General features: G+C 43.3%; 1 protein-coding gene across 6 annotated transcripts in view; it reads right to left on the bottom strand.

The window, feature by feature from the left end:
• The window catches only part of AMPH (amphiphysin), a 199,937-nt gene that overhangs the window by 46,265 nt on the left and 126,778 nt on the right, over positions 1-26,894 (bottom strand). For 4 of the 6 annotated variants that reach the window (XM_073003769.2, XM_073003771.2, XM_073003772.2 and 1 more), the window contains exons 12-13: positions 23,943-24,053; positions 10,624-10,647 (exon numbers count right to left, since the gene is read on the bottom strand). In XM_073003769.2, coding sequence (XP_072859870.2) covers positions 10,624-10,647; positions 23,943-24,053 — 135 coding nt within the window. The remainder of the gene's footprint in view (positions 1-10,623; positions 10,648-23,942; positions 24,054-26,894) is intronic. The other 2 variants (XM_073003773.2, XM_073003770.2) reach the window with 1 other exon arrangement.

The following is a 26,894-nucleotide window of genomic DNA, read 5'->3' as shown; positions in this document are numbered from 1 at the left end:
GTCGTATCATCTGCAAATTTAATAATTGCATTGGTGTTATACAGTGGGGTGCAATCATGTGTGTACAGGGAATAGAGGAAGGGACTTAGCACACAGCCCTGGGGAGCTCCTGTACTTAGTACCAGGGTAGAAGAATGGTGAGATCCCATCCTTACTGACTGTGGCCTATCTGTCAGAAAATCCTTTATCCACCTGCAGATCTCCTGAGGTAATCCCAGGTTGATCATTTTAAAAAACAACCTATTTGGTAGAATGGTATTAAAAGCAGAGCTATAATCCACAAACAACAGCCTTGCATAAGTTCCCTGATGTTCTAAGTGGCTCAATACAGTATGGAACACAATGGACACAGCATCATCAGTAGATCTATTTTTCCTGTATGCAAATTGCCATGGGTCCAAAGAAGGTGGAAGACTAGCCTTAATGTAATCCAGCACCAATCTCTCAAAACATTTCATAACAACAGATGTTAAAGCTACTGGTCTATAATCATTGAGAGATACCACAGCTGACTGCTTGGGGACTGGCACTATAATAGATGTCTTCAGGCAAGTGGGGACTGAACACTGCAACAAGGATATATTGAAAATATCCATAAAAACTCCAGCTAATTCTGCAGCACAGCCCCTAATAACTTGTCCCATGATTCCATCTGGTCCAGCTGCCTTTCGAACGTTAATATTCTGGAAAGCGCGTCTCACATCTGAAATCTGCAGTACTAGTGGTTGTCTGTTGATGGTAGATTCTAGTGATGTATTATAGACAGTAGGTGCTGGAATAATGGTTGTTCCTGTTTCCACCTCAAAACGGCTGAGAAATTGATTTAACTGCTCAGCCAAAAAATCACTGCTGCTACACAGACTGTTTTTGTTACTCTGCCCCGTGATTTGTCGTAGGCCATGCCATACTCGACGAGTGTCAGAACTCTCAAGATGTTGCTCAATTCTCTGGCTGTACATAGCTTTGGCATCCCTAATGCCCCTTTTCAGTTTAGCTCTGGCCTCTCTGTACTGTAGTTCATCACCAGAATGAAAAGCAGCATTTCTGGCTTTTAATAAAAGGTGCACTTCTCTATTTAGCCAAGGCTTGTTATTAGAAAACACTCGTACTTGTCTGGTAGTAGTAACAACATTGATGCAGCTTTTGATATAAAACAGTACTGTCGAGGCATAAGTATCAACATTGTCCTCCTCAAACAGTGCCCAATCAGTGCTCCTAAAGCAATCTTGAAGTTGCTCAGATGCATCCACTGGCCACACTTGTATTTCTCTAATTGATGGTCTGATTCTTTTAACAAGAGGTCTGTATGATGGAATCAAAAAAAGAGATATATGATCTGACTGTCCCAAGCTAGGCAATGGTTTTGTCTTATATCTATGCATGATGTTACTATATACCTGATCCAAGGTATTTTCCCCTCTAGTGGGACAGTCCACATACTGATAAAAGTTAGGGAGGACGGTCTTTAAATTGGCTTGATTGAAATCACCTGCTACCACCAGCACTCCATCTGGGTAGGCCTGCTCCTGTTTGCTGATAGCAATTAACAAACAACTCAAAGCTGTGGTTGTGTTAGCATCAGGAGGTATATATACTGCTGTTATTATAACAACATTGAACTCACGAGGCAGGTAAAAGGGGCGGCATTTCACTGCCAAACACTCCAAATCAGGAGAACAGTGAATGTCCATTATTTTAACATCTGTGCTCCAATTATCGTTTGTGTAAACACAAACCCCTCCACCTCTACTCTTCCCAGATTCAACAGATCTGTCTGCTCGATGTACTCTGCGTCCTTGTAGTTCAATTACCTCCCCTGGGATGGAAGAATCAAGCCATGTCTCTGTAAAGATCATAACGCAACAGTCTCGAATATTTTTCTGTAGGGAGATAGTAGGTTCCAACTCCTCAATCTTGTTGGGTAGAGATCTAACATCAAGAGAGCCTCGTGGCGCAGTGGTTAAAACGCTGTACTGCAGCTAAAACTGTGCTCACGACCTGGGGTTCAAATCCCAGGTAGCCGGCTCAAGGTTGACTCAGCCTTCCATCCTTCCGAGGTCGGTAAAATGAGTACCCAGCTTGCTGGGGGGGGCAATGTGTAGCCTGTATAATTAAAAATTGTAAACCGCCCGGAGAGTGCTTGTAGCGCTATGGGGCGGTATATAAGTCCAATAAATAAATAAATAAATAAATAACATTTGAGACAAAAAGACTTGGCAATGCAGGCTTGTGAGGATTTTTGCCTAACCTCAATCATAGACCGCCCCTGCAACCTCTTTTCTGCTTGCGTTTTCTCTGTGTTCTTTTCTTCCTGACAGGGAGAGCAGGGGGAGTAACCCCTGGATATGCAGGCCGTCTTAAAAGCTCAGCTGGGATGTTGTAAGTTGAGACCGTCGATTCAAAGTTGTAACCTTCTCTGCCAATAGATAATAATTCTTGTCGACTGTAAATTACTTGTGCCTGAGCATGTAGAGTCCATAATAAGGGCTGATCTCTGGAATGCCTAGCCACTGCAAGTGCTTGCGCCCCCATCTTGACCAACTGTCAACTGTCAACATCATTAAATCATTTAAAATAATGTTCTTTCTAACACTTAACAGATATGCTGGAATCAAGATTATGGTGGGCCTTCCTTTCTCTTGTTGCTAGCCATTGTCAAAACCTAAATATAACTTTCTGGGACAAGCCAAAGTGAGTTCCTGGTATGTTTCTTTTTTGAGAAGCTATTTATAATTACTGCAAAGCTTAAAAAAATATCTTGGGTTGGTTCTTAACTTTCCTTATGCCTAAGAGAATTGCTGCTTCATAATTTCACATTTTTAATAAATTCAGCTGTTTGTCTCCTTTTGGGTGCTGATCTTAGTCAAGAAGGGTCTTAGAGCATTAATTAATTTGCTATATAGTGCCAAGTCAGTGCTAATGTCTTGGGATGCCAAAATTTCCCCCCTTTATTCAAGCATCAGATTGCTGTTCAGAATTTGTTGTATTTCAAACTGAAGTGTAGAAGACTTTTCCAATCTAATGCCCCCTGTCACGTCCACCTGGTTGATCGGCAGGGAACCACCTGCGCCAGTGTTTAATAAAACTTCAAGAATGCAGAAATAAAATATAAGAGCTCGGTAGTCACTTTCTAGTTGTGATGTAAATATAAAATATAGTCTAATAAAGGAAGAGTGATTGCTACAAAATCAGACTAATCCCTTTGTAGCTGAAATACACACATTTTCCGTGCTGCCTTCAAATTTGCCATTTAGTTGTACTAGATTAAACTTATCAGTTGCTAAAATTTTTTCCCAGATTTATTCAGAAGGGGATCTTTTGTATTTCTCCATTGATTATTGAAATCACCAACGTGATTTGACTGAGGCTTGATGATCCATGGGGGTTCCTTCTAGCTTTGTGGTTCTAAGATAAGGGGGCCCAAAGCGGCCATTGCTTATATGTGCATTAAAGGCCCCTAGCAGTATTGTTTGTGCCCTGAGGTACGTTGTCTCAAGATCATAGATATTCATTTGTAAATCAGACCAGCAATGTTCAAAATTAAAAGGAGACGAGTGGGGTAGAATATAAACATTCACGGCCAAGATTTTCCAAGCTTTGAAAGTCAAGGGAACAGCTATTCTTAAGGGTCATAACGTTGGCAGCATTGAAACGGGACAAGCTGATACCAAACAAGCCAATCCTCCATTTGGATGTCCTGTGGTAACTGGAGAGGTGGCAGTAAGAATATAAAGTGTAAACCCATCTGTGAAGTTAACAATGTCTCTTGCATAAATAATATCAAAACTTCCCACAAATTGCAGGAACATTGGGTCTTGGATTTTGTTTAGCCAGCCAGTTGCATTCCAAAATACATTTTGGATAATGCTCTCATTCTGGGTCCCAAAATGTCAGTTTAGAGTCAAGTACTGTATTCTAAAGACGATTGTACATCTGGCATTGAGTTATCATCTAGGAGATGAGATTAGTCCATATTTGATGATCTAGTGGAGGAGTCTGCTGTGATCCTGAAGAAGGCCTGTCAAGGTCTAGCAGACTGCTAGAAGTCAGGTAATCAGACAGTGCTGTTCTGTCTTGGTCAGGGCAAGGATGTATCTGTACCACTGCAGAGCCATCTGTCGATTCAGTGTTGTTTGAGATGTAGGCTTTGAGTAGAAAGCTGTTGAATTCATGTGATGTTTTCTGCTTTTGGCACGCTTAGGCTCTCTGAAGTAGACTTCAGTGTAGAATTTGTTTCAGTGTGATTTAGAACATTTTTGAGCAGAATTGTTTTTGTTGATGTTTTGGACTGTTCTTCTTGTCAGCAATAAAATTGTTCTGAGTAGCCAATAAATTATGTGGTAGTCCTGACTGCTTATTTGTTGTACACTTAGGTATTCCTTTCCTTAAGGGGAGAGTGTTGGGAGTCTCAGCCGCAGAGCTTGCATTCCGGCTAGCATTTTTGAGACCCTTCAGACTTTCGTTGATCATAAAAGAAGGTCAGTTTCTAAAGGATTAAGTTGTTGCAAGCCTCTGTCTTCTGACGAATTAGGTACTGTTGGCAGCTGTGCCATTGCTTTATCAACATCCTGAGATAAAACTGGTGTTTTGGTAGAAGAGACTTACTGATGTTCAGTAATTGAAAGCAATCTACCACCACTACTTCCAAATAGGGGGCAGATACCCCAAACACAGATATACCAAAGAAAGAAAGAAAGGAATCTTCATTTTTAATAGCATAGAGAGTATTATAGTTGATAAAAAGACAAAGACTCTCATTCTTGATAACTGTCTTGGTAATTTCTCACTTTTCCAAAAATCAATAAGACATATGTCTGAGTGCAATAATTGTTGCAGTTTTTGATTTGTCCATCATCCCTGATTTAACTGGTTGCTGGCAACATACAGTAATTAATTAATTAAAAATAATTTTACCACACCTTTCTCTTTAGAAAAGGACCCAAGGCAGCTTATAGCATTTAAAGACAATATTTAAGAAGAAAACAATGAGTATACAAATGTGATATACATCATTAAAAGGCAATATTTAAAGCTAAAAATGCTAAGTATAGAAACATTAAAAAGAAACAACAAAATATACTTCTTAGAAATGGGAAACACACGCAATACTAAAAACTCAGTCAAAGAAGTGATGCACAACAATCCATCTAAAAAGATCACAGTCAGGCAGCCAGTCAGGCAGCTTGACTGAAGAGAAAGGTGTTCACTTGCTTGCAGAAGGACAACACAGGTGGGATCAGCCTAGCCTCTTGTGGGAGGGGGGTGCCAAAGTCCTGGAGCAGCGACAGAGATGGCCCTCTCTTGTGTTCCCATCAAACACGCTAAAAGAAAGGCCTCCAGTGATGATCTTAGTACTCAAGCAGGTTCATAATGGGAGACACCGTCTTTGAGGCAGCTTGAGCCCAAGCTGTTGGGCTTTATAGGTTAAAACCAGAACTTTGAATTGTGCCTGGAAATGTATTGGCAGCCAGTGGAGCTGTTTTGGTGGCGCTGTGGGCTAAACCGCAGACGCCTGTGCTGCAGGGTCAGAAGACCAGCAGTCGTAAGATCGAATCCATGCGATGGAGTGAGTGCCCGTCGCTTGTCCCAGCTCCCGCCAACCTAGCAGTTCGAAAGCATGCAAATGCAAGTAGATCAATAGGGACCATCTCGGTGGGAAGGTAACAGCGTTCCGTGTCTAAGTCGTACTGGACATGTGACTACAGAAGATTGTCTTCGGACAAAACGCTGGCTCTATGGCTTGGAAACGGGGATGAGCACCATCCCCTAGAGTCGAACATGACTGGACAAAAATTGCCAAGGGGAACCTTTACCTTATGTGACTCCTGTAACCCATCCCAGTCAGCAGTCTGGCTGCTGCATTTTGGACCCATTGAAGTTTCCTGACACTTTTGACTGGCAGCCCCACACAGAGTGCATTATGGTAATCCAGCTGGGGTGCAATTAAGGCATGTATCACCATCACCCCTAACCTGAGCTCTTGTATTTTCAGAGGGAGTGTAACCCTATCCAGTACAGGTTGATCTGCCTTTCAGCTGACCAGGATTACCTGTCTTGTCTGGGTTCAGTTTCAGTTTATCCATCCTCATCCAGTCTATTACTGATGCCAAACACTGATCTAGAGCCAATATTTAGTTGTTCTGTGGACGTTGGGTCTTTCCCACCTGTTCATCCCTCCAGGCATTAACCTATCCTGAACCAGTATCTTATAAGGCTTGTGCCTTCCAGAAAGACAGTTTGGGGTTAGGTGTAACATAATTCCTCTGAGCAGTCAGTCGAGGCAGACTGTCTACAAGCTTTTGGTTGCAAACATCAAATGCTTGTCTTAATGAGTCAGTTTTCCCAGAGATGAGAAGCTATTTTTAACCTTTTATTTATTTATTTATTTATTTATTTATTTATTTATTTATTTATTTATTTATTTATTTATTTATTTATTTATTTATTTATTCATTCATTCATTAATTCATTCATTGTATTTATACCCCACCTATCTAGTCATTTCGACCACTCTAGGCGGCTTATAAGCAGCAAGGGAGCAGCACTCTGATATTAAGCCCACGAGAAAACAAAACACTCCAGACAGATAAAGGTAAAGGTTCCCCTTGAGAATTTCTCCACTCGTGTCCGACTCTAGGGGTGGTGCTTATCTCTGTTTCCAACCCAAATAGCTAGCGTTTGTCTGAAGACAATCTTCCGTGGTCACGTGGCCAGCGCAACTAGACACAGAACGCCAATACCTTCCCACCGTGGTGGCACCTATTTATCTACTCACATTTTTGCATTTTGCATGCTTTAGAATGGCTAGGTTGGTGGGAGCTGGGACAAGCGACAGGGGCTCACTCCATCGTGTGGATTTGATCTTATGACAGAGGCTTCTGCAGTTTAACCCGCAGTGCCACCACAAGGAAACAGCACTCTGATATTAAGCCCATGAGAAAACAAAACACTCCAGACAGATATGGCGAGTTACAACAGACAAATTAAATAAAGCTAGTGGAGCACCTAAATGCTGCTGTTCATGCTCTGCCATCTTGGCTTTTTTCAACCATGACTTCTATTAAGGAAGCCTATTATGGACAAGAGAGAAATGTCTGTTTCGCTCCCAGTTTCTAACCTGCCCTTTCTGGATAAAGTTACTGAAAAGGTTGTATAAGAGCAACTCCAGAAATACCTGGAGGAAACATTTGCACTTTACCCCTTCCACTCTTGCTTCCACCTGGGCTGTGGTACCGAGACAGCTCTGGTGACCCTAGTGGATGTTGTCCATTGTCATTTGTACAAAAGTGAGTCATCCTTGTTAATATTGCTAGACCTTTCAAGCAGTCTTTGATACAGAAGATCATAATATATTATCGAAATGATTGAAGAATAATCTGGGGTTTGCTGGAAAAGTTATCTAATGGTTTTTGCCTTTTTTTGTCCAAAATCACTCAGAAAGTGATAGTGGAAAGCTGCTTATCAATGCCAGGCAACTGTTTGGTGGCATTCTTCCAGGTTTAGTTTTAGCACAGGTGGTGTTCAACAAATAAATGAGACACTTGAACAGATCATTCATAGATTTAGAGTCTGAATGTTACCAAGAGTTATAACTCTCATTTACCAAACAGCCAGATGCAGTTGTAACAGTGCCTAATTGTTGTCCACACATAAGGGTCAAGTGGCTGAGAGTCAACTGAAGCTGAATCCAGATAATACAGAAGTGATGTTGGTCACTCAGCAACCACAAATCCAGGAGTCACCTTTGTAAAGGTTGATGGAATAAAGAGTCCCCTTGGGAACCAGGTAAGGGCATGGTGTGTTTCATTAGACCCCAATAGGGAAAAAGATGGTTGCTATGGACAGGTTAGCGTTTTACCATCTGTTTCTGATTTGCAAACTTTCTCCCTAGTTGGAAAGGGCAGATGTGATAGATGCTTCGAGATCAGACTACTGTAATTTACCTCAGTGGTTCTTAACCTTTGTTACTCGGATGTTTTTGAACTGCAACTCCCAGAAACCCCAGCCAGCACAGCTGGTGGTGAAGGCTTCTGGGAGTTGCAGTCCAAAACTCCTGAGTAACCCAAGGTTAAGAACCTAACCTGCAGTTACCCCTGAAGATAGAAGCTTTAACTGGCACAGCACAGTCACTAAATTACTGACAGATGCCTCCTCCCCATGTGATCATATGACAACTATTTTGCATCAATTACACTTGCTGCCAGTGGTTTTCTGGGTTTGATTCAGGGTGTTAGTTTTTTAATACTCGGCTTGGGATCTAAATACCCATTTGGCTGCCTCTACCAGTATAAAGCCTTACACCAGTTGAAGTTGTCTGCCACTGCCCTTTAAAGGTGCTGCCTGTTGAAGTTGTTCAGCTTGAATATAATTGGTAAATATTTGTCATATTGCTGTCCCTGTGTTCCGGAATTTGTCAGGATTTGTTCCTTTAAGTGAACAAGAGGTTAAATTTAATGATGTATTAGGTATGCAAAGCCATGCCTGTAATGCCAAGTCAATGGATGACTGATAGCATACAGATGGGACAAGCTTAGGTAATGCTTGTCAACCATGTTCAGCTGCTATGTCTGCAGTGATAGGCTGCTCTCACTATTTAAGCAAGAGATGAGAACAGCACATTGCCACTCAGTTGTGAATCTGGTGGTCATTACTTCTGTGAATATTATGTTGCTCTGAGATGTCTATGCCAATGTATATATTGCAATGTATATATGTCTGATCAAGTCTAATATATTATGCTATAAGTATTATTAGAACTCTCTTCATGCATTTTCTTATACATCCATGTCTTTACTCTGCTCATTAGGGGGAGGATTTGAAGCTACCAGATAAGAGACTCTGTGTAACGTGTTATCATAAGCTCCAAGGTTTGTTTTCCCTAACAGAGTGCCCTTGGAAGCTTTACTATCCAAGCTTTTGGAGAGGCAAACACCATATCAAGCCATTGGAGTTGGACCCACACCAATAGAATTCTCTTTTTGAGTCTCTGTGAAATATGTTCTTACAGGAATTCCGGAATGGATGTAAGACGGCACTGTTTCAGCAGGTCTTTGAATACTGATTCCATTTCTTGGGCTACCAAATTGGCCCTTCATAATTTTTAGACAAGAACTGTGGGTAACCTTGACTCCTACTTGCCAATACATGGCTTAATTTTTGTCTATAGAACCACCACCTTTTATTACTCCTTCAAGTCACAGCCAGATCTTCTTTCTGCTAGAGGCAATTCTTTCCAGGCTAAACTGCATTTGCCTTTGAATTATCCAAGGTCTATTAATCTTCTCTGTCATTTTGAAAAGACCTTAATATATCATCAAAGACTTTGCAGGGTTTCTATTATGTGGCTGGTTGACACAATCTTTGCAGAGGACATATGCAGGCAAAACCAGATTTTACTGTACCGAGAAAATGGCTGGGAATATAGTAACACTGAAGTACTAAATTTAGTGAAACTTAAGATCAGTTATACTAGTTTACTGCATTTACATGTGTTACTTATATATATATATATATATATATATATATATATATATATATATATATATATATATATATATATATATATATATATATATATATATATATATATATATATATATATATATATATATATATATATATATATATATATATATATATATATATATATATATATATATATATATATATATATATATATATATATATATATATATATATATATATATATATAAAAATAAGTTAAAGCCTTCACGATGAAACCATGCAACATTACACACTATGAGTATTTGTACTGTAGAACTGGAAGGTGAACATTTCAAGAAAGTTCCTGGTCAGAGCTTAGGATCTTCTATATAAAAAGTTCACCAAAATCATTCAGTATCAAGACTTTAGGGCAGAACCATCAAAATGGGGAAATGGTATTCAAAACAAATGGATTCTGTGTTTTCTGCTTTAAAAACCTTAATAATTTCTCATGCTCTATAGAGTAGAGGTCCCCACCCCCCAGTCTGTGGCCTGAGCGGGACCGGGCTGCGAAGACAGACCTCCTGCCCCACCCTCCGCACACACTCACCCGTTTGCGCCTGTGCGCATGCTTGTGCACATGTGTGAATGGCGGCATCGTGCTTGTGCGGGTGCTCATGTGCATGCACAAACGGTGCTGGCACAGTTCATGCATGTGCATGAGAGCGAGCATCCCCCACAAGCACCATGCTGCCATTCACACATGCACGCAAACACAGGGGGTGCCCCGCCTTCCCCAGCCGGTCCGCAGACAGAAAAAGGTTGGGGACCACTGCTATAGAGTATTCCCCCACATATATGTAAAATCTTTAATGAAGTTGATTTCAAAGTTTCTTGCTCTAAAACACAAATGTGCATGCACACAGAGAAAACCTATCTGTATATATCCCAAACAAAACCAACCAGAATCTAAATACTCATAATTGCATTTGTGCAAAATAATCAAGTTATCATTTCCCATCATCCTCCATTGTCAAAAATGTAGACTGCAAGCTCTTTGGAGTCAGAACTCTTATTTTGCCCCTTCCCTTACACTGTTTTGTAGAACACATATATTGATGAAATTAGAAACAAACAAGCAAGCAAATGACAACATGCAAAACCAAAAAGCCACCTTACCGTCCATAGATCCCATGGTAGTGTCTGACAAGAGGGGAAAGAAGGACAGGGTTGAAAACCTCATTTGTACATCTTTTAATGTGCTGCAAAGCATAATTAGACAGCAGTATGATTATTCAGGTGGTCAACAGAGTTTGGCTTAGAACTGTTTTATATGATATAATGTATACATTTCACAACTTTCTCATCTTCTTTTTTTCATAGAGATCAAATCACTAGCAAAACTGCCACTCTTAAAGCAAAATCTTCCAATTTTTTTTACCTTCATACCATCCCAATGGAAATGAAGAAGAACTCTTCAAAAGAACTTAGCGTAACTTCTCACTGTACTTTTAGGTGTCTTCCAAGATTTTTTAAAGAGCATACTTGAAGAGTGAAGCAACCATGCAATAAGTACATGCTATTAGGCACCTGCACCATAAAGATGCAGTTGTCAAGAGCTATAATGTGTTGCACCTTCTTGTTCAGCATCACATTGACAGAAGATCAGCATTTGCTTATGTAATGTGTGAAATGACCAACTGATGTTGTTCAAAATAACAGAGGCTTTCCAAACACAGGCGGGACAGAATTCAATGGGCAACATGACCAAGGTCAAGGTCCAGCTGTAGTGCCTGCTCATGGAACAATGCTTCAAGATTCTTTTCAGTGTTACTAAGGCAACATTCTTAACTATCAACATTGTTCAGAATGTTGAGACAATCTTGAAGTATTCTAGGTTTTTCCATGCTAAAAAGGATGAACAAGTACGTACAGTAACTTTCACTGACTACACTAAAATTCAATTTCCACACACAACTGTACAATCAAATGACAACGTCTTACTGTGGTATGCTGTACAGTGCCCCACATTTATTTTCTCTCTTAAATGAATCTTCATTGGCCACAAGCAGAACAACTTTGATTTGGTTAAACTACTTTGTGACTTCCTAAGAAAGCCATATACTGTATTACGTCTTAGTAATCTTAGTTCAGTCATGACAGTGCGCTACAACAAGATTTGACTTCTCTAAATGGTTCAAATCTAGGAAAGCTTAAGGACAGTGTCAGCATACCTGTTTCTTAAGAACTTCAGGGAAAGCCTTTCTCTGTCTCCTATGGTGGCAGCAGAGGTGGGAGTATTTTTCCTGAGACCCTGCCTAGTCTATAGAACTTTCTAACCTGGGAGATCTGCTTTATAAACCTTGCACAACCTACTGAAGATTTTTTTTTATTCTAGCAGGCATTTCAACTGGTAAGTTGAGGTTTTGCTGAATTGATCTTTGTCCCCATTACTGCCTTATGCTATGTTTGTCTTTGGTTTTTACTGATTTATGGTATTGCTTAACTTTACAAAACATACGTCAGTTTTCATTTTCTGCAAGCATTCTTTGCATCAACCCCCTTTATTTTAAAAGATAATTATTTTATGGCAGGGTGACACTATCTACCATTCACTGTAATAGTGTTACATTAAACATAAGTTTGTCTAACTGAATGTGATTCACAGACTGAAATCCTGTTTGACAGTTAGGCAAAAAGCAAAGGAAGTGAACAGCTGAAAGTTAAGAAATCCCTATAGATATCTGTTGCTTGCTAAGTCATGTGCAGCTTCTTAACTTATGGCAATATATTCCACAACTTATGCTTTTTGCCTAACAGCGCAACAATATTTCAGCCATTGTCTTTGTGCCTGTTCTACGAAGCAGGCTCAATGTCTCTGGCATTGTAGAGCAGGCACAAAGACAATGGCCTTTGTTTCTTTAAATGGTCTTGTACACGGAGTTTCCATTTATCCATTGTAAGAAAGCAACCTGACAGGTCTGATGGCTTGGTCCACGGACATGTCAAGAGTGAGGCCTCTCCTCCACAATAGAATGGGGTAGAGGGAAAGCTGTCATTTAAGTACAAAGAAAGGGAGAGGGAGTATAACTGACCACTAGCTAGGTGAGAGTGGCAGTTAACCTGAGAAAGTAGAGTACTGTATAAGATTCAATCTAAACCTGTTCTTGTCACATATATTTAGTTGTATCACTGTGACTGTCCTCAGTAAGTAGTTAAGGCTTGTAGCAAGTTTAATACTTTCCTCAATTCCATCTGTTCTGAATTTAATTATTATTTTTTATTTCTTTATTCTGTTTTTTACACATCTGAAAAATATGCTTATTGTAAACATGCCTGTATCACAATAGGTTATAGGCAACAGGACTGCCAGTCTATTTCTGGACCCAATTCAAAGTGCTGGTTATTATTTCTAAAACTCTATGACTTTGGTTCAGGCTTTTTGAAGGATCATATCACTGCATCGGAGCCCACTAGGTTTTAAAGATCATCTAGGATGGCCCTTCTCTCAGTTCCATCACCCTCCCAAGCTTGTTGGGTGAGGGCATGAGTGAGGATGTGAGATGGGCTGCTCTCAAGCTTTAGAATGCAGTGCCTGAGTCAGACTGGCCCCCTCCCTTTTGTCCTTCTGTCATCAGGCAAAGACCTTTCTTTTCAGACAGGCTTTTAAGTGATAAATGTCTAGTGAATGCTGTATTTTTGTTTGACATTTATATATTTTTAAATGTTTTATATATTTTCAAAACTGTTTTCAAACTGCACCAAAGTATTATTGTTTTTAATATATAGGGTTTTTTTGGCATTTTGCCTTATTATTGTATGATTTTAATTATTGTGAGCTGCCTTGGGTCCGCTAGTGGGAGAAGCACAGCATAACAATAAAATAAATACATACATAAATATTCAATGGTTGAAATCCTGTTTTGTAAGTTACTCTGCATAAGGCACACCTTGGGTATAATCAAATATCTGTTGATACTGAAGAGACTTGCGATATTGAGTATGTATCACAACTCCCATGGACAACAGCTCATCAATTCATTCTTGGTGAATGAAAGTTGGGTTACTTACCTGTAACCATGGTTCTTCGAGTGGTCATTCTGTGAATCCACACGAAAGGGTTAAATCAGCGCCAGCGATGATCCTTTCGGAATGTTCTAGAGCTAAAAGAAACAACATTGTAGATTAGGCATACTGCGCATGCTCCTCCCACCCAGCCTTAGTTCCATTTATCCGCCACCTAACAACAGCTATGAAAGCTGAGAGTAGAGTACAAACATACAGTGACGGATTGAGGGGAGGCCGGGTGGGATCGTGTGGATTCACAGAATGACCACTCGAAGAACCATGGTTACAGGTAAGTAACCCAACTTTCTTCATCGTGGTCTTCTGTGAATGCACACGAAAGGGTGACTAGCGAGCTGACTCACCGGATGGAGGGACGTCACTGAAGGACTGATGTTAAAACCGCTCTACCAAAAGAAGCCTCCTTCTTAGCTCTGACATCCAGTCTGTAATGTTGGATAAACGTAGAAGAATTGGACCATGTGGCAGCTCTACAAATATCTGGAACCTCGATGCCACGCAAAAGAGCTGTAGAAGAGGCCACCGCCCTGGTGGAATGCGCTCTAAGTCCTTCCGGAGGGTCTTTATGTAAAAGTTCATAGGCTAGCGAGATGGTAGCAACAATCCATCTTGATAAGGTAGACGGTGACGCCGGTAACCCTTTCTTGACACCAAAGTAACAAAGAAACAGTTTATTAGATAACCGGTATTCCTTGGATCGAAATACATAAAAAGCCAGTGCCCTTCGAACGTCCAATGTGTGAAGCATGCGCTCTGTGTCGTTAGAAGGATCAGGAAACAATGTCGGTAGAACAAGGGGTTGGCCCAAATGAAAATCAGACACCACCTTGGGCAGAAAGGAGATGTCGGTATGGAGAACAACTTTCTCACGAAAAAACTGCAAAAAAGGGTGGTCAACCCTAAGCGCACCCAATTCGCCGGTACGCCTGGCGGAGGTGATAGCTACAAGGAAAAGGGTCTTAAGTGTTAAGAACTTCAGATCACATTGAGCCATAGGTTCAAATGGAGGTCGCATAAGGGCATGAAGGACCAATTGTAAAGACCACTGCGGAAGCGGTGGAGGAACTGGAGGCCTGAGATTAGCCAAACCTTTCAAAAACGCCTTTAGTGTTGGATGCGCAAAAAGACGTGAAGCCGAAGAACCATAAGGTTGAAAAGAGACCACAGCTGCTACATATACTTTCAACGTAGAGATGGAAAGGTTAAAATCGAAGAGATAACGAAGAAACTGGAGCAGGGTAGATAAGGTCGTCGGAGACGGAACCAATCCCCTGGAGGCCGTAAATTTCAAGAAGCTTTGCCACTTATAAGAGTACAGTCTCGTGGTAGATGGTTTCTTAGACATCGCTAGGACTTCTTTGATTTGCGGGATATCCTCCACGCGTGGAGGTGAAGCGCTTCTAGGTCGGGATGGAGCACTTTGCCCGCGTGTTGCGTCAGTAGTTCCGGGAAGAGAGGAAGACGTAGAACCTCCCTGGACATGGACCGTAACGTGTGAAACCACGGTTGCCGGGGCCAAAATGGCGCTATTAGAATGGCTTGCGCTGCGTCGTCTATGACCTTGATCAATGTCCTCTGAATGAGTGGGAAGGGCGGAAACAGGTATATGAGGCCTTTGCCCCAATTGATCATGAACGCATCCCCGGCTGAACCCGCACCTCTGCCCGCCCTGGATGCATAAGCAGGGCACTTGCGGTTGTGTACAGTGGCGAATACATCCATGGTCGGCGTGCCCCAGCGTTGGCAAATGCGTTGGAAGGTCGTGCTGTCTAGTTGCCACTCGTGTGTCTGAGTGGTACGTCGGCTGAGACGGTCTGCTATCGTGTTGTCCTCTGTGGCAATGTGCACAGCGACAGGAAAAACATGATGGCGGTAACACCATTCCCAAAACATTACTGTGATGAGAAGCAGAGACTGCGAATGTGTCCCTCCTTGTTTGTTCACATAGTACAGGGCCGTGGTGTTGTCCGTGACTACCTGGACCCCACGACCCTGCACCAAAGGCAGGAATGCCTTGAACGCCTTGAAGATGGCCATAATTTCTAAGTGGTTGATGTGTAGAACCTTCTCCCACTCTGTCCACAGGGAATGTATTCTGTGGGGGCCGCAGTGTGCACCCCAACCAGTGGTGCTGGCATCTGTGGTCACCTGAACCGATAGCCGGAGGGAGCGAAATGGGCGACCTATGGTCAAGTGAGGTGTGAAGGCCCACCATTGGAGCTGTCGAGCTAGCTCCCGGGTAACCGGGATACGTTTGGATTGACGGTCTGTCTCCGGGTTGAATTGGGCTAGCAACCATGCTTGAAGAGAGCGAAGTTTCAGCCTGGCGTGAGTCAACCCTGGGGTGGTTGAGGCCATCAGACCGAGAAGGTGTTGGGCAAGCTTCGCTGTTACCGATGCCCCTGGACGAAACTCTCGTACCGCTCGACAGATCTTCCGTATACGCTCTGGTGGCAGAAAGATGCGGCCCACTCTGGCATTTAACTGCGCCCCTATGTAATCGATGACCTGTGATGGCACTAGCCGAGACTTTTTGATGTTGACTGTTAGACCTAGGCTTCGCAGAACATGAAGGACATATTTTTTGTCTTTCAGGGCACGACGTTTGGAGGTGGAGACTACTAACCAGTCGTCGATATACGGGAATACCTGGACCCCATTGAGACGCAAAAAGGCGGCCACTGGCGCCATACATTTTGTGAAAGTTCTGGGAGCCGTGGCCAAGCCGAAGGGAAGGGCCAGAAACTGGTAAATGGTGTTGTGAAAAAGAAACCTGAGGTATTTGCGATGGTGAGGGTGGATCGTTATATGGAAATATGCATCCTTTAAGTCTATGACCAGAAACCAATTTCCTTTCTTTAACAGGTGGATTATGGTTTCCAACGTGACCATGCGGAATCTTCGAGGTCGGAGGTAAGTATTTAGAAGTCTTAAGTCCAAAATAGGTCTGACGCCTTCGTCTCTCTTGGGGACGGCAAAATACCTTGAATAAAAGCCGTCTTTTATGTGAATGTTGGGAACTACCTGAATAGCATTTTTCTTTAGCAGAGAAAGAACTTCTTTTTCTAGAACCGGATCTGATGATGTAGACCGTACCTGCCCCAGCGGAGGTGAACTTGTAAACTCCAGAAGATAACCGAACTGGATGATATTTAGCACCCAAGAGTCTCTTGTAATAATTGACCAGTTTTGGAAATAAGGAGAAAGTCTTGTAGTGTGTTGCGTTGGAACGAAGGCAACTGGGTCAAAGATACTGTTTTGCTTTTTTGGCAGGCGGCTTGACACCTTGACGGCGCTGGGAATGCTGCGGACGGTAAGTATGTGAGGATGAAGCAGGGTTGGCTGACCTTGCTTGAGAATGCGGCCTAAACTGTTTGTATTGAGAGCCTTGGGAAAACTGATTGTAGGGCTTCTTCCAGTTGTATCTCGTATATCTAGGCTGTGGTTGTATATAGTACGACCTAGCAGTCTTCTTGGCCTTGTGTAACTCTTCGAGATACAAATCGGTCTTTTCGTTAAAAAGGCCAGAAGCGTCGAAGGGGAGATTTTCCACCTTCGCCTTGACGTCGTCCAGTATGTTGGCCTCTCTAAGCCAAGCATGTCGCCGCAGAGTGACGGCGGACATAAGGATCCTAGCTGAAGCTTCAACAGAATGTTTTGTGGCTATGCGAAGATGCTTGGAAACTGTTTGAGCCTCTTCGTAGGTGTTAAGGAAGTCCTGTTTAGTGTCCTCAGGTACCATCCGCAAGCCTGGTAAGATTTTAAGCCAGAGCTGCTTCTGATACGCCCCCAGAGCAGTCTGATAGTTGGCCACTCTCAAAATAAAGGAGATTAGAGAATAAATTTTTCTACCCAGCACCTCAAGTTTCTTTCCCTCCTTGTTAGTGGGAGTGACATGTGACCTCCCTGTTGGTCGGGTACAACTAGTCTCCACTATTAACGAATTGGGAATCGGGTGCTTAAGAAGAAATCTGGCATCTTCTCCAGATATTCGGTAAAGATTTTCAGTGCGACGAGATAAAGAAGGAGTGTTCGACGGTTGTTCCCAGAACTCCTTAATCATAGCAGCCAACGCAGACAGGTAAGACAACGTAGGCGGAGGAGACCTCTCACTGTTGATGTCTCCAAATATTAAGTCCTCCTCAGCTATAGTTGGTACATCAACTTGAAGCTTAAGAACCTTAGCGAGCCTGGTGAGCATCTGGGAATACGAAGAAAAATCCTCCGATGGCGAGGAGGCATGTGGGTCACCCGTATCTGAGCCCACAATTTCAGCAAGTGGCAAGTCCCCTTGATCATCCTGTTGGGGTTCGCCTTCTGATTCAGAACAACTGACCGAAAAGGAGGAAACGTCCTGAGAGGAGGGTGAATGTCTTCCCTTGCGTGGTACCCTGTGGGGCTTCGTCGGTTCTTCATCCGGTCGTTGCGGGATTATGGATGAAGGAGCAGAAGAAATAGGAGCAGAAGCATCCTTCGGTTGCCCACGAGGTGGAAGTGTGGGATCGACGTCGACACGATGTCGGCGTCGACGACGACGCGGCGACGAAGAGGAAGAGGAGGCATAAATGTATCTTTCCTTCCTTCGACGTCGATGCCTCTCTTGTGACGTCGAGGACGATGTAGGTGTATAACGCCTCCGATGTCGACGTCGATGCTTCCTTGGGGGCGAATACGATGACGAGGAGTCCTCCGAGGAAGATCTGTGATGGCGCCGAGAACGCCGATCGGGCGATCGACGTCGGTGTTTAGAAACATGCTTCGTCTTGCGCAGCCGTTTCCTCGGGGGCGAAGAATGTCTCGACGCCGATGAGGAGGAATGAGCCAAGGACGCCTGCCCGGTAGACACAGGGCTGTGAGGCGGAGATACCAAGCTTGCAGTGGCACTGGCAAGCTGGTTCGGTGTCGGGGATAGAACCCGAGGAAGAATCACTGGCTCAGCCTGTCTGGGAGGTAGCGAAAGCGGTACCTCCGACAGGGACTCTCCGTCTCTTGGGAACTCCTCCAGAATCGGAGAAGGGAGGGAAGCAGAAGCAGAAAGTAGCTGCTCTGTTGTCCCGATGTCTTTGACCGGCTTTTTCTTTTGCTGTTTTGCAGGCTTCGCCAGTGGAACCTTTGCCGCAGATGACTTCTTTGCAGCCTTCTTAGGTTTGTCCGTAATTTTGCTCTGAGCCTTGGGACAAGGTGGCTGGACAAGGCTAGAGGAGGTAGAGGGGATAGCCGCCGAGGCAGGAAGCTCCATAGATGAAGGTTTTGAAGCAGCCAGCGTGGCGTTCCAAAGGTGGTATTTCAAACGCTGCTGGCGCGCACGCAGGGCAGGTTTAGTAAAAGCCCTACAGTGCCTACAATCTTGCGGGGAATGTGCCTCCCCCAGGCAAAAAAGGCACTTATCGTGCCTGTCCTGAAAGGGCAGCTTCCGATCGCAGGTCACACAGCGGCTGAACGGACCGGACGGGGACATAAGCCGCAAACAGGGAAAAATCCGGCCGCCCGGAGACCGTTGGTTTAGGCGGGAAAACTACCCGCTTCACCAAAACAAGGGGAATCCGAATTGCAAAGTCCGAAAAGCCAGTCCGTGTCAGGATAGGAGATTTAAGGGTGGTCTAGGCAGTCCGAGTCAGAAAAAAAAACCAAATTTAGCCGAAAACCAGATAAAGAAGCAGGAGCTCTAGCCGAAAGGAACCACTTCGCACGGCGGAGAAATGGAACTAAGGCTGGGTGGGAGGAGCATGCGCAGTATGCCTAATCTACAATGTTGTTTCTTTTAGCTCTAGAACATTCCGAAAGGATCATCGCTGGCGCTGATTTAACCCTTTCGTGTGCATTCACAGAAGACCACGATGAAGAATAATCTTTTTTAACCCTCATGCATTAGGAAAAACTGCATTGAAGAGAACTGAGGGGTGTTGTCTGACTGCGGTGAAAACTGAAATGTACTGAGGTTTATTACTGAGGTTAGCACTGTGGCTTTTTTTGGAGAGTGGAATATAATTTTTAAGATTAAATACAACCAAACTACAAAATCAGTACTATAATTATACCATGGATAACAGAGTAACATATTTGCATTTTAGACACAAAACATTATCTATCTGATAAAGTGTTACATATTATGTAAAGTCAGAAAAAAACAGCTGCCTGGCATGCTCTTTGCTTGCCGTGAGCAATATTTTTCCCCATTTAGGCAAAGTGAGACGTTCTAAACTGCTGGAAACCATAAACTGAACTGAGCTTTCTATATCTTGCTCTATTTGCATCTTTCTTGGGATCGTTATATTGATAATATACCATTACAATCAAGTTAATAAGTCTGATTTTACCTCAAGAAACTTTCCATCACGCCAAGGTTATTTTATTCTTCTTTATTCTCTCAGAGAGCAATTCATTTTTTGCTCTAGAAGAATTCTGGAAAATACAGGCTGAATCTAATTGGCAGTTTTCCTACTAAAGTAGACCTAAGGAGTTAATGAGCTTTACATTACGTCCCTCAGGCACTGGGTGAGAGACAGTGAAGCTGTGCTGCTGCCAGTTGCCAGCCTTCCTGGGGGAGTTTGGTTTGGACTCCCTTGGCCTTGCAGGACTGGGCCCTTGCTTCTTCTGGCTGCTCCACCTCCTCCTCAACATCAGCTACCTGGCTCAGAGGGGAGAAGGGGCTTTTTTTTGTTTTAATTGTGGTTATTAATCGCCATCAGTTTACATAGAAAACCACAGTGGATCTGATGGAACAGGAAGGGGGGAGCCCTTGAGGTGGTGCTGGGTAGGGGAAGGAATGGCAGTGGGGTAGAACATGCCCACGTAGGAAAAGAGAGGTTAGATATCTTACATCTATCCCCTCTTCTAGTCCTACCCCCAACCAGATGGTATCAGGTGACCCTATCATCAGACCCTCGAGCCACATGGTGCTGTTGATGAATGCCAGGACAGTACAAAATAAGACTGTCCTCATCCATGATGTAATTCTGGATGAGGGTGCTGACCTGGCGTGCTGAGACCTGGGTGGGAGAGAAGGGTCGTGTCCCCCTCTCCCAGCTGTGTCCGCCTGGGTACTTGGTGCAGCACCAATGTCACTCAGAGGGTCGAAGAGGGGAAGCTGCTATAGTCTATAGGAGTTCTATCTCTTTGACCAGGCTTCCTATCCCTTTGAGAGGAGGTCTTGTGTGTTGGGCTTAGGAGACAGATTGGAGATTTGGATGTGGAGGGGCTGGTTGTGGCCCCATTGTCATGGTCAAACCACTTCCTGGTCAAGTTTAGTCTTATTAGTTTATTCTCCCCTCTGCAGGGGTGGCAGACCTATTAAGAAGATCCGGCCTCAGAGACTAATGGATCCCGATGGTTTCCTGAATGCTCTGGGGGATTATGGTTGGTGCTCCTGTCGAAGCTAGAGTCACCCTATGGAATAGGGAGATGACCCGGGCGGTTGACACGATTGTGCCTAAGCACCCTCTCCCTGCACACAGAGCCCAGACAGCTCCTTGGTATACTTCTGAACTGCGGGCAATGAAGCGAGAGGGGAGACGGCTGGAGCGCAGGTGGAGGAAATCCTGCTGGGAATCCGATCGAACATGACTTAGAGCCCATTATTGGGCCTATTTCGTGGCAATATGGCTGGCGAAATGGCAATATTCCTCTAGATGTATTGCTTCCTCAGAATGTCGTCCAGCAGAGCTGTTTTGGGTGGTCTGGGATCTTCACTGGGAAATCCGGTGGAAGTCCCGGACTGCTCATCAGCTCCCTGTGATGAGTTTGCTATTCATTTTGAGGGAAAAATCGCTCAGATTCTCAGTGGGTTGGACTCCAACGTTACTGCAGAATTGGAGGATGTGTCCAGTGTGCCATGCTTAGGTCAAGTATTAATGTATGAGTTTCAATTGTTGAGACCTGAGGACAGGGTGCTTGGATCTGTCCGTTCTACCACCACTCCACTCGAACCTTCCTCATCTTGGCTAATTGGAAGAACTGTCGGGGGGGGAGGGTTCGCACCTGGGTCCAGGAGGTCATGAATGCCTCTTTGGGAGAGGGAGTGGTCCCCACCACCTGGAAAAAGGCAGTAATTCGGCCAATCCTTTAAAAGTCTAACTTGGACCCAAGGCTGGTGGTTAACTACCGACCAGTGGCAAACCTCCCTTATTTGTAATAGTCAAGCAGGAGAGAAAAGCCAGACAGAGTAATAGAGTGTGTAGTTTGGGAAATTTAGGTGTGATTAGCTACTGATATTTATGAATCTCTGTAATCAATAAACCAAAGTTTTATTTAAAAGAACTTGAAGTGTGGACCTTCATATGCTCAGAGGCTTGAAGGTCAAGCAAGGGGCACGAGGGTGGACATCACAGGCGGTTTCTGTGCTGAACTCGTGTCTGAACCTGATAATGGACTGGATAAGGGTTAATAAATTGAAACTCAATCCAGACAAGATGGAAGTGCTGTTAGTGGGTGGTTGTCAGACAGGTTAAAGGACCATTTCTCTGCCTTGAATGGGGTTACACTCCCCCTAAGAGACAGGGTCCAGAGCCTGGGGGTGCTCCTGGACCCCAGTCTGACTCCGGAAGCCCAGGTGGACTCGGTGGCCAGGGGCACCTTCCTTCAGATGCGGAAATTATACCAGCTACGGCCCTAGCTGGACGAGCGGAGTCTCATGACAGTTACACATGCACTGGTAACATCTTGTATAGATTACTGCAATGCACTCTACGTGGGGCTGCCTTTGAAGACAGTCCAGTGACTGCAACTGGTCCAGAATTGAGCTGCACGGCTGGTGAGTGGTAGGGCTGCTAGAGGACATATCAAGCCGATTCTGTTTAAATTACATTGGCTACCAGTTGCTGCCCGGGCCCAATTTAAAGTGCTTGTTTTGACATATAAAGCCCTAAACAGCTTGGGCCCTGGATACCTGAAGGACTGCCTCCTTCCATATGAACCTACCCAGCAGTTAAGATCTATCCAGGGGGCCCTTTTGAAAGAGCCGTCCCTCAAGGAGGTAAGAGGGATGGCTTGTAGACAAAGGGCCTTTTTGGAAGCTGCCCCCATACTATGGAACGCCATCCCAATTGAGATTTGTCTGGTGCCAACGATGACATTTTGGCGCCAGGTCAAAACCTTCCTGTTCCAGAAGGATTTTAATTGAAATAATATCAACTGTGGGTCCTGATGGCAATTTTTAGAGTACAGTATATATTGTAATTGTATTTTAATTGTTTTATCTTTGTAATTGTATTTTAATTGCTGTAAGCCGCCCAGAGACCTTTGGGTAGAGTGGGCGGCATATAAGTTAAATAAATAAATGTTATTATGGTGCAGATGGAAAACTGGATGTAAGACACAGATTCTCAAGACTAATAATTTCACAGCAGACCACTGGAGGTTTTTGTTATACTCTCCTACAGATCTAGATGGAGGTCATATCTTAATAACATCTTCCCACTACTTCCTTCTGCAGTTAAGGTTTAGTACACTGGTTCTTAACCTTGGGTTACTCAGGAGTTTTGGACTGCAACTCCCAGAAGCCTTCACCACCAACTGTGCTGGCTGGGGTTTCTGGGAATTGCAGTTCAAAAACATCCGAGTAACGAAGGTTAAGAACCACTGGTTTAGTATACATTTGCTGGTACTGTCTGACTCCAATGAGAATTTCAGTGTCCCCATCACCATAAATGATGCTCAGCCTACTTGAAAACCAGAACATGTCTTTTCTGCTTCACTGAATAATGGTGTGGTGAAAAATGGGAGTTCTTGTCCCAACACATTACATTGGCTGAAATAAAAATAGGACCCATGGACACCATGGACAATGCAATAGTTTCCTGGACTTCTCTTGATGATGTTCTGGCTATTGTTTGTAAGAAAAACAACCATTGCACATGGCAAGCAGATGAAGCTTGGAGGAACTGTTTACAACTGTACAAATGACACAGCCTATCCAGAAGGACAGAATGCCTGTGTGAGACACAGATCTAAGTCTGTGTGACTCCCGAAATGAAATATGGCTATAGGGACTAAAACTATCCTGTCCCTGTGCATGAAGGGAAATTAGTAAAAACAGGGAAGAAAGATAAACCATCTCCTCTGGATGGTCTAATCAGTTTGCAAGTTTTCCTTTAGAACTATGTTCCTTAATCTGTTCTAGTTTTGCAAGTTATGGCTGCAGAAGAAGAAGGATCGACATAAAGATCTGCATCCAAACACTGGAAATTTTATTTAGCCAACCATCTTGTTCCTAAAGCTTCAAAAAACATTCATACATGTGTCTAAGAATATGTCAGTCCTGACTACAGTGTGCTTTCTGGCCCTACCAGGGAAGGGTGGCACGTCATATCAAAATTGTGAGGCAAGACACCACTCTCCTAGCTGCCCATATCATGAACTGTTGGCAATATTTTAAAAAGTCAATAAATCAATACATAAATCAGGGAAACAAATACCTGGGACATTGGTGAATGGGCTGGCACAGTAGCTGCAGTGTCAGGCTTAAAAGGATCAAAGTCCAGATCTAACAAAGACTCTTCTTTTTTAGGTTCAAGAACTTCATTCTGCTAGAAAATAAAACTGAATTACAATCTCTTTTAAAAAATCATAGTTTTATTGAAACAATATTATTCTCAAATGCATTTTTTTATATTCACTAACCCCTTCACGGATTTCTGCCTTGTCGTGGCGAAGGGGCTTGAGCAATTCAGAGAAGGTATGGGCTATGCCGTGCAGGGAGACCCAAGACAGACAGGTCATAGTGGAGAGTTTGGACTAAACGTGAACCACCTGGAGCAGGAACTGGCAAGCCACTCCAGTATCTTTGCCAAGAATACCCCATGAACAGAAACAAAAGGCTAAAAGATATAAGGCTGGAATATGAGCCCCTCAGGTTGGAAGGTGTCCAACATGCTACTGAGGAAGAGTGGAGGACAAGGACAAGTAGCTTCAGAGCTAATGAAGTGGTTGGGCCAAAGCCGAAAGGACGCTCTGCTGTGGACGCGCCTGGAAGTGAAAGGAAAGTCCGATGCTGCAAAGAAAAATACTGCATAGGAACCTGGAATGTAAGATCTATGAACCTTGGTAAGTTGGATGTGGTCAAACAGGAGATGGCAAGAAGAAACATTGACATCCTGGGCGTCAGTGAACTAAAATGGACGGGAATTGGCAAATTCAATTCAGACAATTATCATATCTACTATTGTGGCAAAAATCCCGTCGAAGAATTGTAATAGCCCTCACAGTCAACGAAAGAGTGGGAAATGCTGTACTGGGATACAATCTCAAAAATGATAGAATGATTTCAATATAAATTCCAGGCTGACCTTTCAACATCACAGTAATCCAAGTTATGTACTAACCACAGATAAAAAGGGGCTGAAACTGACCAATTCTATGAAGACTTACAACATCTTCTAGAACTGACACCGAAGAAAGATATTCTTGTCATTCTAGGGGACTGGAATGCTAAAGTAGGGATTCAAGAGATAAAAGGAACAACAGGGAAGTTTGGCCTTAAAGTTCAAAACGAAGCAGGGCAAAGGCTAATAGAGTTTTGTAAAGAGAACAAACTGGTCATCACAAACACTCTTTTCCAAAAACACAAGAGGCGAGTCTACACATGGAAATCACCAGATGCGCAATACCGAAATCAGATTGATTATATTCTCTGCAGCCAAAGATGGAGAAGCTCTATACAGTCAGAGAAAACAAGACCTGGGGCTGACTGTGGCTCTAATCATCAGCTTCTTATAGCAAAACTGAAGCTTAAACTGAAGAGAGTAGGAAAAATCACTGGGCTAGTTAGGTATAATCTAAACCTAATCCCTTATGAATACACAGTGGAAGTGAAGAACAGATTTAAGGACCTCGATTTGGTGGACAGAGTGCCTGGAGAACTATGGGTGGAGGCCCGTAACACTGTATAGGAGGCAGCAACAAAAACCGTCCCCCCAAAAAAAGGAAATGCAAGAAAGCAGGCTGTCCAAAGAGGCCTTACAAATAGCAGAGAAGAGAAGGGAAACAAAACGCAAGGGAGATAGGGAAGGTTACAGAAAACTGAATGCTGACTTCCAAAGAATAGCAAGGAGAGACAAGAGGGCCTTCTTAAATAAACAGTGCAAAGATATGGAGGAAAAGAAGAGAAAGGGAAAAACCAGAGATCAGTTCAAGAAAAGTGGAGATATTAAAGGAACATTTTGTGCAAAGATGGACATGATAAAAGACAGAAATGGCAGGGACCTAACAGAAGCTGAAGACATCAAGAAGAGGTGGCAAGAATACCCAGAGGAATTATACCAAAAAGATCTGGATGTCCCAGACAACCCAGATAGTGTGGTTGCTGAGGCTGAGCCAGACATCCTGGAGAGTGAAGTCAAGTGGGCCCTAGAAAGCATAGCTAACAACAAGGCCAGTGAAGGTGATGGCACTCCAGCTGAACTATTTAAAATCTTAAAAGATGACACTGTTAAGGTGCTACACTCAATATGCCAGCAAGTTTGAAAAACTCAGTAGTAGCCAGAGGATTTGAAAAGATCAGTCTACATCCCAATCCCAAAGAAAGGCAGTGCCAAAGAATGCTCCAACTACCATACAATTGCACTCATTTCACACGCTAGCAAGGTTATGCTCAAAATCCTCCAAGATAGGCTTCAGCAGTATGTGGACCGAGAACTCCCAGAAGTACAAGGTGGATTTCGAAGGGGCAGAGGAACTAGAGACCAAATTGCTAACATGCGCTGGATTATGGAGAAAGCCAGAGAGTTCCAGAAAAACATCTACTGCTGCTTCATTGACTACAAAAAAGTATTTGACTGTGTGGACCATAGCAAACTATGGCAAGTCTTTAAAGAAATGGGAGTGCCTGACCACCTTATTTATCTCCTGAGAAGTCTATATGTGGGACAGGAAGCAACAGTTAGAACTGGATATGAAACACCTGATTGGTTCAAAATTGAAAACGAGTATGACAAGGCTGTATATTTAACTTATATGCATAATACGTCATGCAAAAGGCCAGGACTGGAGGAATCCCAAGTGCTGGAAGAAATAGCAACAACCTCAGATATGCAGATGATACCACTCTGATGGCAGAAAGTGAGGGGAATTAAAGAACCTCTTAATGATGGTGAAAGAGGAGATTGTCAAAAATGGTCTGAAGCTCAACATCAAAAAAACTAAGATCATGGCCACTGGTCCCATCACCTCCTGGCAAATAAAAGGGGAAGATATGGAGGGAGTGACTGAATTTACTTTCTTGGGCTCCATGATTGCTGCAGATGGTGACAGCAGCCACAAAATTAAAAGACTCTTGTTTATTGGGAAGAAAGCAATGACAAACCTAGACAGCATCTTAAAAAACAGAGACATCACCTTGCCGACAAAGGTCCGCATAGTCAAAGTTATGG

Source organism: Pogona vitticeps, chromosome 6 (genome assembly GCF_051106095.1).
Source record: "Pogona vitticeps strain Pit_001003342236 chromosome 6, PviZW2.1, whole genome shotgun sequence".
In the NCBI taxonomy this organism is placed as follows: domain Eukaryota; kingdom Metazoa; phylum Chordata; class Lepidosauria; order Squamata; family Agamidae; genus Pogona; species Pogona vitticeps.
This window is presented reverse-complemented; position numbering and strand designations above follow the sequence as displayed.